This window comes from Mastigoproctus giganteus, chromosome 10 (genome assembly GCF_048544385.1).
Source record: "Mastigoproctus giganteus isolate SK-2022 chromosome 10, ASM4854438v1, whole genome shotgun sequence".
Taxonomy (NCBI): Eukaryota; Metazoa; Arthropoda; class Arachnida; order Uropygi; family Thelyphonidae; genus Mastigoproctus; species Mastigoproctus giganteus.
In genome coordinates, this window is record NC_143584.1 from 36,127,056 (window position 1) to 36,141,544 (window position 14,489).

Sequence of the window (14,489 nt, forward strand, 5' to 3'; positions counted from 1 at the left end):
TTCTGTATAACGAACTTTTTCAGGTGGATGATTGATTTCATTATATGGAGGTCAGACTGTAATTTAAATAAAATTTATAACTTATACTAACCTTCATAAATGTTGACGAGCATGAGATGCATACTTTTTTGCAAAGGGAAATAAATGAAATTACAATGCAACCTTGATATGACACAGGTGTCAGGCAACAATTTTAATACCAGCATCATCAGCAAAGCACATTATAACCAAAAAAATTACCATTTTTTTCAGTTTTTTTTTTTTTTTTTTTTTTTTTTTTTACATAAAGACACTTAGTAAATAAATACTTAAACAGTAAATAAATACTTTTATTTACTGTTTTATAAGTATGGAGACTAAAAGACGAAGTATTAAAGGTTACATCATTCCCTTTATATTTTAATAATACACAATGCTTTTATGGACTTACATTTTATACACCCATTCTGAAATAGTCAAGTAATTTAGTTTCCCAGAATTGATGACAGCAATTTTTTTTCAGCATAATTCTTAATAGTGGTCAGATGCAATTCACTATCACTCTGATGTTCTAACCATGCCATCATCTCATGTTTTCAAGTGCTTTAATTTCTGGTGCTTTTTCCTTATATGAGTCATCCACATTATCTTCTGAATCACTCCCTATGTCACTGGCCTTCTATTTGTCAATTGTCTTCCCACTGTTCACAGAGGCAGCAATTTCTTCCTCGCTCAGGAAATACACACAACTGGAGCTTCTGCATCCACCTTAATCCAAGCAGCCAGGTCTTTGCTCCAAAACTATCACCAAGTACGTTACAAGCAGCTTTTGTTTCTTGTTCTGAAAATGCTGCTAATTAAAGGTTATTATTAGTGATCTTGTCTTTTTGAATAAATTTTTTCCCACAGTTTTCAATTGCTGTTGAGTTTATTTTCTCCCACTTTAATTCAATATTGTATGGCATTTTTCAGTGTTAATGTTTTCAGAAATTCTACAACTTGAATTTCTGATTTCACAACACTCACAAGTTGCTCACCACAATAGTAGGCTTTGCAGGCCCAAATAATGCCCTGATCTATGGGCTGAATTGGTGCAATTGTGTTCCATGGCAGAAACGCAACTCTGATCTTGCCATCTTTTCAACTTCAAGACATCGGTGAAAGGATGAGCTGGGCAGTGATCCAACAGTAACAGACCTTTTCTTCAAGTTTTTTGGAAAACAAGTGGCATCTCACCGATGGTACAAAATCACTTTCAAACTCTGAAGCAAAAATATCACTTGTCATCCAAGTACTGGAGCTATTTTTATAAATCACAGGTAGAGTTCATGCTGATGTGCTTAAAACACCGGGGACTTCAACTTTTACTGATAAACAATGGCTTTAGCTTGTGATTTCTGGTCTTGTTTGCACACAGTAATTCTCCCTTTGTTAGTTTTCATGCTTGTTTTTAATAAACAAGCATGAAAACTAACTGTTACAGTGTTAAAGATTAACATTGAAGTAATTACAAAAATCTCTCCCTTTGCTCCCTTCACTGCTAGGTAAGGTGTCAGTAGGATGGACTCAGGTAATAAAATATATTTAAAAAAAATACTAAAAATGCAATTTGATAATTTTTTTATATGCATGACTATAACATCCTTTAAAAAAATTAAAATTGCTGCACACACAAAATTGCATTATTCTAGTGTACCCATGGTGAATATTTTGCCAAAACTAACGAAACTGTTAAATAATGTAAATTTTTAAAATCGGTTGGAAAACTGTACTGCAGACTGTTTTTTACCTCCATTCAATTTTACTGCTAAATAAAACCTATTATAAAAGGAATCAGGTCAAGAGCTTGTTTAGTCTGAGTTATTCAAGTTCAATGAGCATTCCAGACAGAAGGACATAAGCAAATTATTACATAGATTAGCTTGACTTCTATTCCAGGAAAAATAATGCAGTCACTGGTTAAAGAAGTAATGCAGGATTACCTTACACAAAAACAAAGTTATACTGCAAACTTCGAGGAACGGCACGCAAAAAATAATTGTTATACCATATACAGTAGACTCAATTTTCAGGGATAGATGGTTAAAAAAAAAAAAAAAAAAAGTCTGGATAATCGATTTCCCAGTTAATCCAGAAATACAGTAAGTCCCCAACATACGTAAGAGATACATTCTAGGACTTCTTACATAAGTGGAGCTTTTTTTTTACGTAACTCGGGAATGAATAATAAAATATTGCTACTATATCCCTGATATGCCAAAATTACAAAAACCACATAATATCCGCAGAAGAATGAAGAAAAATAGTTATATATTTTTAATTAGTTCAATTAAAAACTTTATCTGGGGACAGCGGTGAAGTAGCCAGTGGCAGATAAGAAAACATAAAAGGAAGAAAATAACGTAATAAGTCGGGGACTTACTGTATCGAAAAATCTTCAGCAACCTAAGTAAAAAGTATGGCAATAGATAAAAAATGAACAAACTTATCACGCACTACTTGCATGGCCAATACGATGCTTCCCTTTATTTTTTTACGATGTCGATTTTAAATTTAATAGTTTTCCTTTATTTTTTACGTCACGTATGGTTTGGTCACCAACATTATAATGGTTCATTAGAGATTTAACGGATGCACCACTTTCAAACTTTTGAATAATTTCAAGTTTTTTTTAATTGAAAGCACAACCCTTGCGTTTGCCCATCATTTTCACGATTTCTAAACAAAAAAGAAAAAAAAAAGTTACTATAAAAAAAAAATTCTGACATCCCTGATATAAATTACTGAAACAAAAATTGTCCTTTTGCGGTGCGATGGAACACAACAATCGACACGACACACTAAAAGAAATTAACATTTGTCTCTCTCTCTCTCTCTCTCTCTCTCTCTCTCTCTCTCTCTTTTTTTTTTTTTTTTTTTGAGCAGAAGGTGTGAAGACGGCAGGGGTTGCAAGATAATGGGTACACTAATCTCCCAATGACGACTTATAACTTCTTGTCGCTTATTTACGACTTGCAAAACATCTGTTTATACCTATTCTAGTTATTACTTGAATTTTATGATTTCTGGTTGATTTTCTTCTTTTTTTTTAATTTGGAGTCTTGAAGTGTCCCAGTTAATCCAATCCCTGTAAATCAAGAGTCTGCTGTACTTAGATTTCAGAAAAGCTTTTTTTGTTACTGTTGCACATAAAAGATTGCTACACAAATTTATGCAGTGTGCCATTAAGGGTAAGCTGCTGTTATGGTTAAAGGGATGGCTGAATGGGAGAAGACAGAGTGGTTATCAATGGGCACTGCTCTTCTTGGACTAATGTTATTAGTGGAGTCCCCAGGATACATTGCTAGGCCCATTGTTGTTTTCTATATTTACTGATGATAGTGATGAGGGCATAACAGGTTTAATGTCTAAATTTGCAGATGAAATGAAGGTTGGTAGGGTAATTAATCACAGTAATCATGGTATGCTACTGCAACAAGATACAGACAAATTAGATGGATGTACTGAAGCGTGTTAACTGAAGCTTAATATTGACAAATGCACGGTACCTTATATGAGGAGCAGCAATCCCAGATTACCATACTAGCTGTGTGGTACCACACTCAGGGCAGTGGAGAATGAAAAAGATTTGGGAGCAGTCAGAGATGAAATTCTTTGAGCAGTGCAAACAGGTTGACAGAACGCATCATGGGGCTTTGTCAACAATATACAGGAATCCTGCCAGTAGGGATAAGAAGGTGATTATCCCATTGTATAAGGCAATGGTTAAGACATCTTGAGTACTGCATACAGGTCTGAAAGCCTCATTGTAGAAAAGATGTGGATCTGTTGGAGTGGGTGTAAAGAAGAGCAGAGATTGGCGAGGGGTACAACTCGTACCTTTCCTGCTGTTACCAGGAAAGGTTTCAGTTTTGTAAATTGCAGCATCTGGAGACTAGACACCTGCAAGATCTGAATGAGGTGTTTAAGGATTTGAATGGATTGAATACGCACACTGCTCAATGCTGATGGAATCCTTTCTCTTACTGAGACTACATACAAAGGGGCATAAATTCGAACTGAGAATAACTGTAGGTCAGATGTGCATAAATTTTTGCTCTTAGACAGGGAGGTGTATTGTTGGAACAAACTCTCATCTGGTGTTATAAAGGTGGGTAATTTTAATGAATTCAAGAAAAAACTAGATAAACTGTTAGGAGAGTTGGACAAACAACAGTTTTTTTTTTTTTTTTTTTTCGGCCAATGTTATATAAGCTTTGCGTCTCTGCATCATATTGACAAAACTAATACTAACTTTGCTGAATCTAGTCCTAACCAAAGTTACAACTAGAGAATTAAGCAAAATTTAAAAATATCACAATAAAGTACATTACAATATGATATATTGGATAAAACATTGTAATACGATGAAATACTTTTAAAAACATTCTACACTTCAATTTAAATACAGAACTGTGACATGATTGGACTATATCATCAACTATTAATTCTCAGAACAGAGTATTAATGTTCCTCTAATTTAACCGTTCCAAACTTTGGTATAAAATAACCTGAAAAAACAAAATACCACACTATTTATAGTAAATTTATATACAACATCTACAGTAACTCAAACATACCTTTTATAATTGCACAAAAATTGATAAGTGAATGCTTCAGCTATGATGCCAGAGAAACAACAGTTCGTGAATTTTAATTTTTAATATTAAATTAACTTAAATTTAATTTAATTTAATGTTAAATTAAATAAAATAAATAAAACTAATAAAATAAACACATCAATGTAATCAAAATTATAAAAACTATTATAGTTCAACAAATTATAAACACAAAATCAAACACAAATAAAATTTGCAAAAAACAACACTATTGCTTGAGCCAGAACATGTCCAATCACTTTTATCAAAAATGGATCATTCAGAGCATGTTGTCTGTCTAGAAACCTATCAATGCTCATATCAAGATTCAAATCTACTAGTGTTATAATTCTGACAAATGAATCATCACCACTGCAGCAGGACAAAGTTCTTAGTTATCACAAAAGTGCAACATAAGTAGGACCTAAAAGCATTTGTGTAAAATTATGTTATTGACTAAAATTTCAAAAAAAAATTACTGCAACCAATAATATTACTCTTCTTTTTCAATAAATTAGGGGTTATTGCTAAAAATATTTTTTAAAACTGAGTCAATAATTTAATCTAAATTTTGATTTCATTACCTGCTATTTGAATAGCCCTCCTTCATGCATACATATACTGTTTTTCCATATAATCTCTCAATTTCCCCATTAGTAACTGATATCTCCATTGTTTTGCCCTTTTCATGATGAGGAAAGTTCTTTCTAAAAATAGAATAATTTTAAAGGATTCAGATGAGACACTAGTAAACAATATAAAAAAAAAGCTCTATAAAATAATTTTCATTTATAAAAATCAATAGATTTAACGAAGATAAAACCAATGAACTGATGCACTTCAGCAGTTACTGACATCTTCATAATCTTTCTCATGTTATTTTCATCAAGTTCATAAAAGTGAAAAGTTAAATCATAATAAACTTTGGTTTTGTACATGTACAAATTTATACTAATGATATTAAGGATTGTAGATCTGAGATATACTTAACAGATATAAGGCAATTCTAAAAAAAACCACAAGGTAAGATTATGAAAGTGTGTGCAATTTTGCCTACACATAACAGGAGAACATGCACAATGAGTCTTGTGAATCAATTAAGCTCTGAGAGAATGTGCAAGGCTTGTGGGACAGAATTTTCTGAGCAGTCTGTGCTTATTAACACATTTACTGCCACCTACATTTGAAAGCAGGGAAGCTCCTTTAATGTTACTTCATAGCATTCCAAAAATTTACAAATAATGCTTGCAAAGTAAATATCTGGACTTCATGGCTAAAAGCAACACTTACTTTTGGGCTGAGCTGTAAATCAGAACAAACCTCAATATGTTATCAATAATTTATTCAATGTACATAATCTAACCTCAACACAAGCAGAGAACAAAAATAAAACTGCATACCAAGTCTATAAACAAAATCCAAGCACTGCTGCAAACAGCCAGAATTCACTCAGTGTGCAGAATTTATTGGCCGCTCATGGCACATTACTCATGTGCCTTTTTGATGCTTTGCATAATATGCATAATGGCACATCACTCAGGTGCCTTTTTGATGCTTATATGCATAATGGCACATCACTCAGGTGCCTTTTTGATGCTTATATGCATAATGGCACATTTTTCTAGTGCTATTTGATGCTCAAATGTGTCAGAAGTAGTGAACATATTAACAAGAGAGACTATTTTTACAAAGAAAGGAAAGACACAAATAAAAGACAAGAATATTTGCTCATCTACTGAGGAAGTATTAGGTGGATCAGAAAACTGCAAGTTTAGGAAAATACACAGAGTAATAGTTAACAGCAATAGTAAGCAGAAGCAAAACTGAATGTTCAATTGCTTCTATTGGGACATGCATCAGTGCATGTCCCAATAGACAAATATATGGACGATTTAGGGTTACTAAGAGCATAAAAGATGTACATGTTCATGCCTATACAATAATGCTAGGAGTATAGTAAATAAATCTAATAAATTTGAAACATTAGTTAGGGCACCAAACATAGACATTCTAAGGATATCAGAAACAGAATGCAGAATTTCAATATTATTATTATTATTATTAGCCATATGGTGCAAGGAAGCCTGAGGCTTATACTGCACCAGCGAAAAAAAAATTCCCAAGTTACCCTGAGAGTGAGTGAGAGAGAGAGAGAGAGAGAGAGAGAGAGAGAGAGAGAAAGAGAGAGAGAGAGAGAGAGAGAGAGAAACAAAAGTAGAAAGGAATCACCAAGAAAGAGAAGAATGATGATATCCAGCTCAGGACCCTGGGTGTGCCAAGCCCATACTCACCAGATGTGAGTCCCCGGGGGTACAGAATTTTGTACATTTTGTACTCGCCCCGGGGGGCGAGTACAAAATGTACAGGAAGGGAAGAGGAGGAGTTCAGCACTTGGCTAAGAAGCACCGAGAATCAGAACACAGTATCTGTCTGTACAGTCGTTCATTTTACTCATCGGAGTCATTTGGCCTATAACATACGCTTGCTCTCATCTTGTTTTCCCAGTGCTTATGTCACACCAAAATGACTTAAGGAATATGTTATAGACCAAATAACTCTTATGAGCATAACCCATAACCAGATGCTCCAAGAATTGTTACTCCTCTAAGTGCAGGGGTCTATGCATCTCCACGTGCAAGCAGTTTTAAACATCAGCAAGAAAATAATTCAGAATTGTTCACTTTCTGAAGCAATCTTCATTTTCAATCTATTGTGAACACAACCATGAAAAATCCATTTTTTTTATATTAAAAATGGATGTTTTTAATTATTTTTTGAAAAACGCTTCTGACATGTTTTAATGTAAAACAGAACCACATGCCACAACTGCATGAAGTTTTCAAGGAGAAGAATACCAGAATTACACCAAGGTATAATTAGAAGTTAAAATGATTTCGTGATAACTAAGTGGAAGGTGGAAGAGAAGTGCTGAAGCTAAAATTAAATAAGGCATCTGGAATCTGTCAAATTATACTAAAAGCAGCAGAAAAAGCATGCATAACTGGCCAAAAAAAAAAAAACACCATTTCACCTATCAATTCATTCCCTCCAATAGTTTTAGTTCTTCCTTGAATTTATTTAAGCTATCAACTTCTTCAACCATAATTATGTGGCAACCTTGGATTTGGGGGAGGAGGAGATCCCTACCAATTTGAGAAGTGCAAATGTCACCTGTATTCATAAAGGGGATCAAGTGTATAATTACAGCCTTCAGAACTGTCTGCCAAGTTTGCAGATGATACGAAGGTTGGCAGGGTTGTTAATGACAGTATGCTATTGCAAGAGGATCTAGAAAAGTTGAGCAGGTGGGCTAGGAGGTGGCAACTGAAGTTTAACACTGACAAATGTACTGCATATGGGTAGCAATAACTCCACAGTAGCGTATCAACTGTGTGGTACTACACTGAGGGTGGTAGAGAATGAAAAGGACCTGGGGGTAATTGTGCAGTCAGATATAAAGTTTTTTGGACAGTGCAGACGGTCTGCAAGGGTAGCTCGGGTGTCTTGTCACTGATATACAGGAATTTTTCTAGCAGGGAAAAGGAGATGATTATCCCCTTGTATAAGGCAATGGTCAGGCCACACCTTGAGTACTGTATATAGGTCTGGAGGCCTCATTTTAGGAAGGATGTAGAGCTGCTGGAACAAGTACAGAGAAGGGCAACAAGATTAGTGAAAGGAACAAAGAGTTGCTCTTACAAAGAAAGTAATCTAAATGAAGTGTATAAGGCCTTGAATGAGTTGAGCATGCTCAATGCTGATGGGATTCTTCCTCTTGCTCAGATTACGAACCTGAGGGGGCATAGATTCAAACTGAGGAAAGACAATTGTAGAATAGATGTGCAAAAGTTTGCCTTCAGCCAGCAAGCAGGTGGTTGATTGCTGGAACAAACTTCCATCTGCCATTGTAGAAGTTGACAGCTTAAATAAATTCAAGGCAGAACTAGACAAACATTTGGAGCAAATGGATGGGTGGAATGGGAAGGGTTTTTTTTTATTTTTTTTGTTCATGCTGTATAAGCTTGCTTTCTTGCATCATATGCTAACGCTAAAAAAATTCTGTTCTGGGGAAAATAATGGAGATTTTAAATAACTTGCTCAAATCGGATGCTCAGAGTACAAAGAAGGTTTGCCATGTAGTTAATGGCAGGAATGAGGATATGTAACTGCATTAAGACCTAGAGAAATTAACCTGAGAAGTGGGACTTGAGGTTTAACATTAAAAAATATAAAGTACTACACGTGAGTAACAGAAATCTCAGAATAACATTCATTTAGGTGGAGGAGAACTACGGTTAATTATACAGTTCATGTTGAACTGTATAATTAAATTCCTTTAGCAGTAGAAATAGGCTGCTCAGACAGCTCACAGGATTCTCTCAATGATATGCAGGAATTATGCTGCTGTTAAAGGCACTGGTTAGGCTGCACCTTGCATACTGTGTATAGGTATGAAAGCTACATTTTATGAACAGGTGTGCTACAAGATTATTCAGGGATACAAAAGGGTATTCTGCAACATCTGGAAACTAAGCAAAAATGATACTGCCACCCTCTTACACAGCTCTTCAATTTATACAAGGTGAACAATACAAATGGACAAAAAAGGAATACAAGTCTAAAGGCACTATTAAGAAGTTACAAATAACAACGACCACAAATTCCAAAGCAGTGAATAACACATAAATATTTTTCTGCAGAACCTGGCAGGCTTGCGATATCACTACCAGGGATTAATCTTTAAAATATAAGGGCAATCCCATGAATCTTTGGAACTACTGATGGAAGGTCTAACTCTGCCGATTACTTACAGACTGCTAATCATCAAGATCTTGTATTACAGAGAATGCCATTTCTCAGACAACTACAGCCAGCATGAATATCATGTACAGGCCAGTAAACATAACCTACATTTTTAGCAGACTAGCAATTTCAGTGCTTTGCCTCCCTTACAGATTTCATATTTGGTTAGTCAAAAAAGGCTATGTTAGTTTAGGCCATTAATTCAGGATGGATTCAAGCAAAGTACTGTCTACAGCAGTGGTTTTCAACCGGGGTGCCACGTAATTTGGGTTTAAGTTACTTAAACTTATTTTTTAAAATTTCATTTATGTTTATTTCGTTATTAAATGGTGTACAGTATCTTTTTAATTTTGGCGTGATTTATAATTTATGTTTACTTTGTACCTCTATATAAAGAATAAAATTATTATATACTGTATATATATAATTTGTATTATGAAATATAATTTTTATAATTATATTATTGCAATAAATATCATATAACATATATGTATATATATATACACACACACACACACACACACACAGAATCGGATCTAACAGGGAGAAAATTGAGTAGATTGAGTAGGGGTGGCGCACAATAAAATAAATTACTTAGGGGTGCCATTATTAAAAAAGGTTGAAAACTAATGGTCTACAACTACAGATTTTTGCTTTAATCTGAGTATAAGTATTTAAATGTTGCTGTTGTAGACTCAAATTAGTAGCATAATCTAACCTAAGCTTTTTATGACTAAACAAAAATGGAATCTATTAAAAAAACCACACTTCAGTAACCTTCAGTACACAGTCTTTTATTCATTCAATGAAAAAAGCAAAAAATTACTCACAGGTCTAGATCTTTCAATCACAGCAAACTGGTGGGCAATTCTAGACCTGTCTGTCATTTGTAGCAAAGATCGGTGGGATTGCATCTCATATATACAACCCCAGGGGCTCACATCTGGTGAGTATGGGCTTGGCACACCCAGGGTCCTAAGCTGGATATCATCATTCTTCTCGTTCTTGGTGATTCCCTTCTACTTCTGACTCACTCACTCTCTCTCTCTCTCTCTCTCTCTCTCGATAAATCGCGATTTTCTTTCTTTCTTTCTTTCTTTTTTTTTTTTTTTTTTTTTTTTTGCTGCTGCTGCTGCAGCAAAAGCCTCAGGCTTCCTTGCGCCATATAGCTAATAATAATAATATTCTAAAGATTAACTCTACCGGGTTAAGTACTGACATCATCACTCTTTCCTATCTTAGATTATGATCAATAGACTTCTGACAATATTCAAATGCCTTGCACTACCTCAGCTGCTGCACTGTTATAAAGAAGTTCTAAACTATTTTAGACTGTTATTATTTTATTTTTTCAAAAAAAAAAAAAAAAACACTCATAATTCCCCAGAAGGTTTCCCTCCAAACATGAAAATTTTGACAGATCTCAACTCTTACTTTGAGATTTCAATTACTCTGTTACAAAGGGAAGATAAATTTTTTTTCTCATTACATACAGTAACCTCGAAATTATTTTCTGCGCTTATTACGTACTGAAATATAACTATTACACGTTTCACCCTCCAATTTTGTAGATTGAGTAGAAATTTCAGAAATAATTAGTTTCTATCATGAGGCCGGGTGTCTGATTTCAATAAAAAATTACGCTAAAAAGTGCAGGCCTCAAGTGGGGTTAATTAATAATACCAGTTAGCGCCTGCAAAATATTTTGAATGCCAATCGTAATATCTAAACATTAAACCTGCCATCAGAAATTTACTACATAGAAAATTCGGCAATTACATCCACAATAAATGAAGTACATACCATAAACTATCAAAATCCTATATATCTTTTCTCTCACTTGGAAACGAATTACAAAATTTCCCGGCACACACATACAAACCATAGATCTGTATCGTTCAAAATAACCGTTGGGTGTCTCTCGAAACAAATTACCACAATAGGGAAAAAAAATAATAATAAATAAGCTAAACAAGTGCTAAATACATCAGTACTATGGAATTAAAAATTTATTGATAACACAATGAGACTCTGGAGTCATCTATTTGTGACCTTCAAAACAGTTATAAAACTTTTAAAACAATCAATAAAACAAAAATAGAGCAAAGCGTGTTTATATGCAAGAAATATGTATTCCACCCGCTACGTTCTGATAAAGGCGGATACAGAAAAGTGAAAATTTTGAATTCGTGTAAGGGTTTTTTTCTCAGGCACATTTCTCAAACAGGAGCGGAAAAAAAGCACACCGCTTAAAATAGAAAAAAAAAAAAATAATAATAAATAAAAAAAAAAATATATATATATATATATACATTTTAGTTAATTTTATTGTATGGTATCTATGTATAGGGAATTAAGTGTATAAGGATATAATATCATTTTTATAGTCTTCAGTAAGACTATAAAAATGATATTATAGCACAATTCTATTATCGCGAAATATTTCATGTCAAAGTAATAATCGATTATAATATATTGTAAAAGCAATATTTTATTTTTATATATTTCTGCATTAATACCATTTGTTTTAACTTGAATTCTATTTACTGAGCTGATAATCTATTCTGGGCCACCAAAAAGTGTTTGACTTGGAAAAATTTTAGCAAAGGAACCTTAAATTTACGAAAAATCTGCAAAAATAAATAAATAAATAAATCTGCAGTTTGACATATCTTATATACTAATATTCTCATTTTGTCTCATTTTTGATTGACTAATGACCTCGCAGATAGCACAGTGGTTATAATCACCATTCTCTCCACCAGGTGGAAATGCACTAGATTTCAATTCCGTCAAAGAAGAGAAGAACTTTTATGCCCTTTTTTCGCAGAATGGCTGAGTTACTCGGTCTCAGGCGAGAGTATCATGGTCCTCTCTCTCGCCCATAAACTCTGTGGGTTTTTTTTATCCAGAAACAGTCAAATCAAACAGAGCACACTGAGGGTTGATGGACAACACACACGGCACAATATGGTCTGAGTCGTTGATGCGCCTAAAGCCATTAAGCCCTGTGAGGGCTAGCCCATTCTACTTACGCTTTTACAGGGTCCCACCTCTTCAGGATCCTTATCTTCACTCGCCTTGAGGAGATCCTCCATCTCTTCCTTCTAGTCGTCCCTGCTCTTCACTATTTCTTACTATCCACTCCGTTCCTCGAGCGCCTTTGCTCTTTTTCTAGTCGGAGTATTGGTGACCAAGTAAGAATTCCTATCTACTATGCCTGATCCTGCTCCATGTTCCCTTGGCGGATGTTGGAAGGTCCCTTCCTGGTGGTCGTGCTTCCCAGTAGCTAAGTGATTAGTTGAACAATATCCTACGACTGCCTTTTTACAAATTGTTGCTCATGGTGCTCATGCCCGTGTATTGCAAATGGCAAATGAGCGCAAGATATGTATAATTCAGATAGCGATGCAGTTACGGCTCAGTATGGCTTCCGGATAGTGTTAAATAATTAACTGCAGGTATTAACGGGAAAAATGCCTCTTGATTTGTTGATTTGAGCCTACGTTTTAGGTAAATGTGCTTTTACCACCAGGAAGAACGAATGAATGAGAGAATGTCCATTGCAGTGCAATGTGACTGTGGCTACAAGGAGGAAAAGAAGAAGATATGGGCTTTCCTGGCGCGGTTATGGCAGGAACGGTGGAACAGCAGCGTCAAAGGGCTGATAACGAAAAAGTTTTTTTTCATACGTCGACGAGGCTGGCAGAGGTGTACCTGCATGGTCCACATTCTTTATTACTGGACATGGCTCGTTTTTGCTAAATTAAATGCCTTGGGAGTCGATTAGAGGTGAGGAGGTGAGGCATGTCTCGTTGCAACAAAGGAAACTTTTTTAGCGTTCCAATCTTTTGCCTTGAAGGTTTTTCGAAGAAGACGTGTACTCCTGCAGTTGGAGCAGACCCAAGATGATTAGGCTAGAGAAAAATGATTGACATCGGTTTGATTACGTTAAGAACTAAGTTGGAGGTCAATGGCGGAATGTATAAGTTGGCCTCCAACATATGTGGATGAGTTAGTCGGTCTCAGGCGTAGATATCCAAGTCTCACCCCCCCGGCAAGTCGGGTTTTTCGTCCAGCAAAACAGGCAAATTGACCAAAGAACTCGTACAATTTACGGACATAATACACAATGCACGGCAGATGAATAAAAATATTCGGGTTGCCTAATATGATAATAAATTTTTTTTTTTTTTTTTAACAGTGGGTTCGTTACCCTAAATAATATCATTCTTGACGACTCGAAGGAGGAAAGCTATTATTCTATAAGCATCTCCTAGTGGTGCTGGATTGTTATCGCCTAAACTGGGCAGCTGATTGTGCTGTTCAGTTTTGGATTGCCAAATGTGCAGGTGGACTGCAGTTCTTATCTTTGTGAAATGAACCTGATGGACTACAGGCACTGTTCTATTCTTGTAAATGGCAGTAGCACATTTTTTGCATAATAATGTAAATTGTAATAAATATTGTACGCACTGTATTGTAATTCACAGCGGGATGCCAGAATTTGACAGGAAACGTCTAGTACAATAAATAATAAAAGAAAAAAAAAACTCACGTAACTCACACTATCCACACCGACTGGTTTTGGAAAGTTGTCCAGCATCACAATTATCTGTGGAACCAGATAATTGTGATGCTGAACAACTTTTCAAAAAATATCTGTGGTAACTGGGGAACCAGAGAACTCGCCTAATAATCACATTATTCTATATCTTATCTGCTGTTCGGAAAACTTCGCGATGCGAGAGACTAAGATAGGCTGGCAAAACTTGTGAAGGGTAACGGGTTAAATGAAGACTGCATTTAGTCAAATAACACATCAAATAACAGTGATGACAAAGGGGCATTCCAAAGTGGACAACTCCTCTTACCTTGTCACCGATAGGGTATTGCAGACAACGACCAAATCGGGTCGCATTCCAATGATTAAGTCATTCAATTCGGTGACAGTGAATTTAAGAACACTAAAACTGGTCAGTAGTGGAGTGGAGAAAAGTTTCATGGTCTGGTAAATTCCAGTTCATGCTGTTTCACGCTGATAGGAGAAATAAATTATAATGAAAACAG

The 14,489-nt window shown here is 35.1% G+C and overlaps 1 protein-coding gene across 1 annotated transcript in view; it reads right to left on the reverse strand.

Annotated features, from left to right (window-relative positions):
- The window catches only part of LOC150078977 (spindle assembly abnormal protein 6 homolog), a 100,699-nt gene extending 89,372 nt beyond the window's left edge, over positions 1-11,327 (reverse strand). Inside the window, exons 1-2 of the mRNA XM_090382908.1 lie at positions 11,223-11,327; positions 5,201-5,323 (exon numbers count right to left, since the gene is read on the reverse strand). Of these exons, the coding sequence (XP_090239034.1) occupies positions 5,201-5,289 (89 nt within the window). The 5' untranslated portion in view covers positions 5,290-5,323; positions 11,223-11,327. The remainder of the gene's footprint in view (positions 1-5,200; positions 5,324-11,222) is intronic.
- Between the last annotated feature and the right edge of the window lie 3,162 nt (positions 11,328-14,489).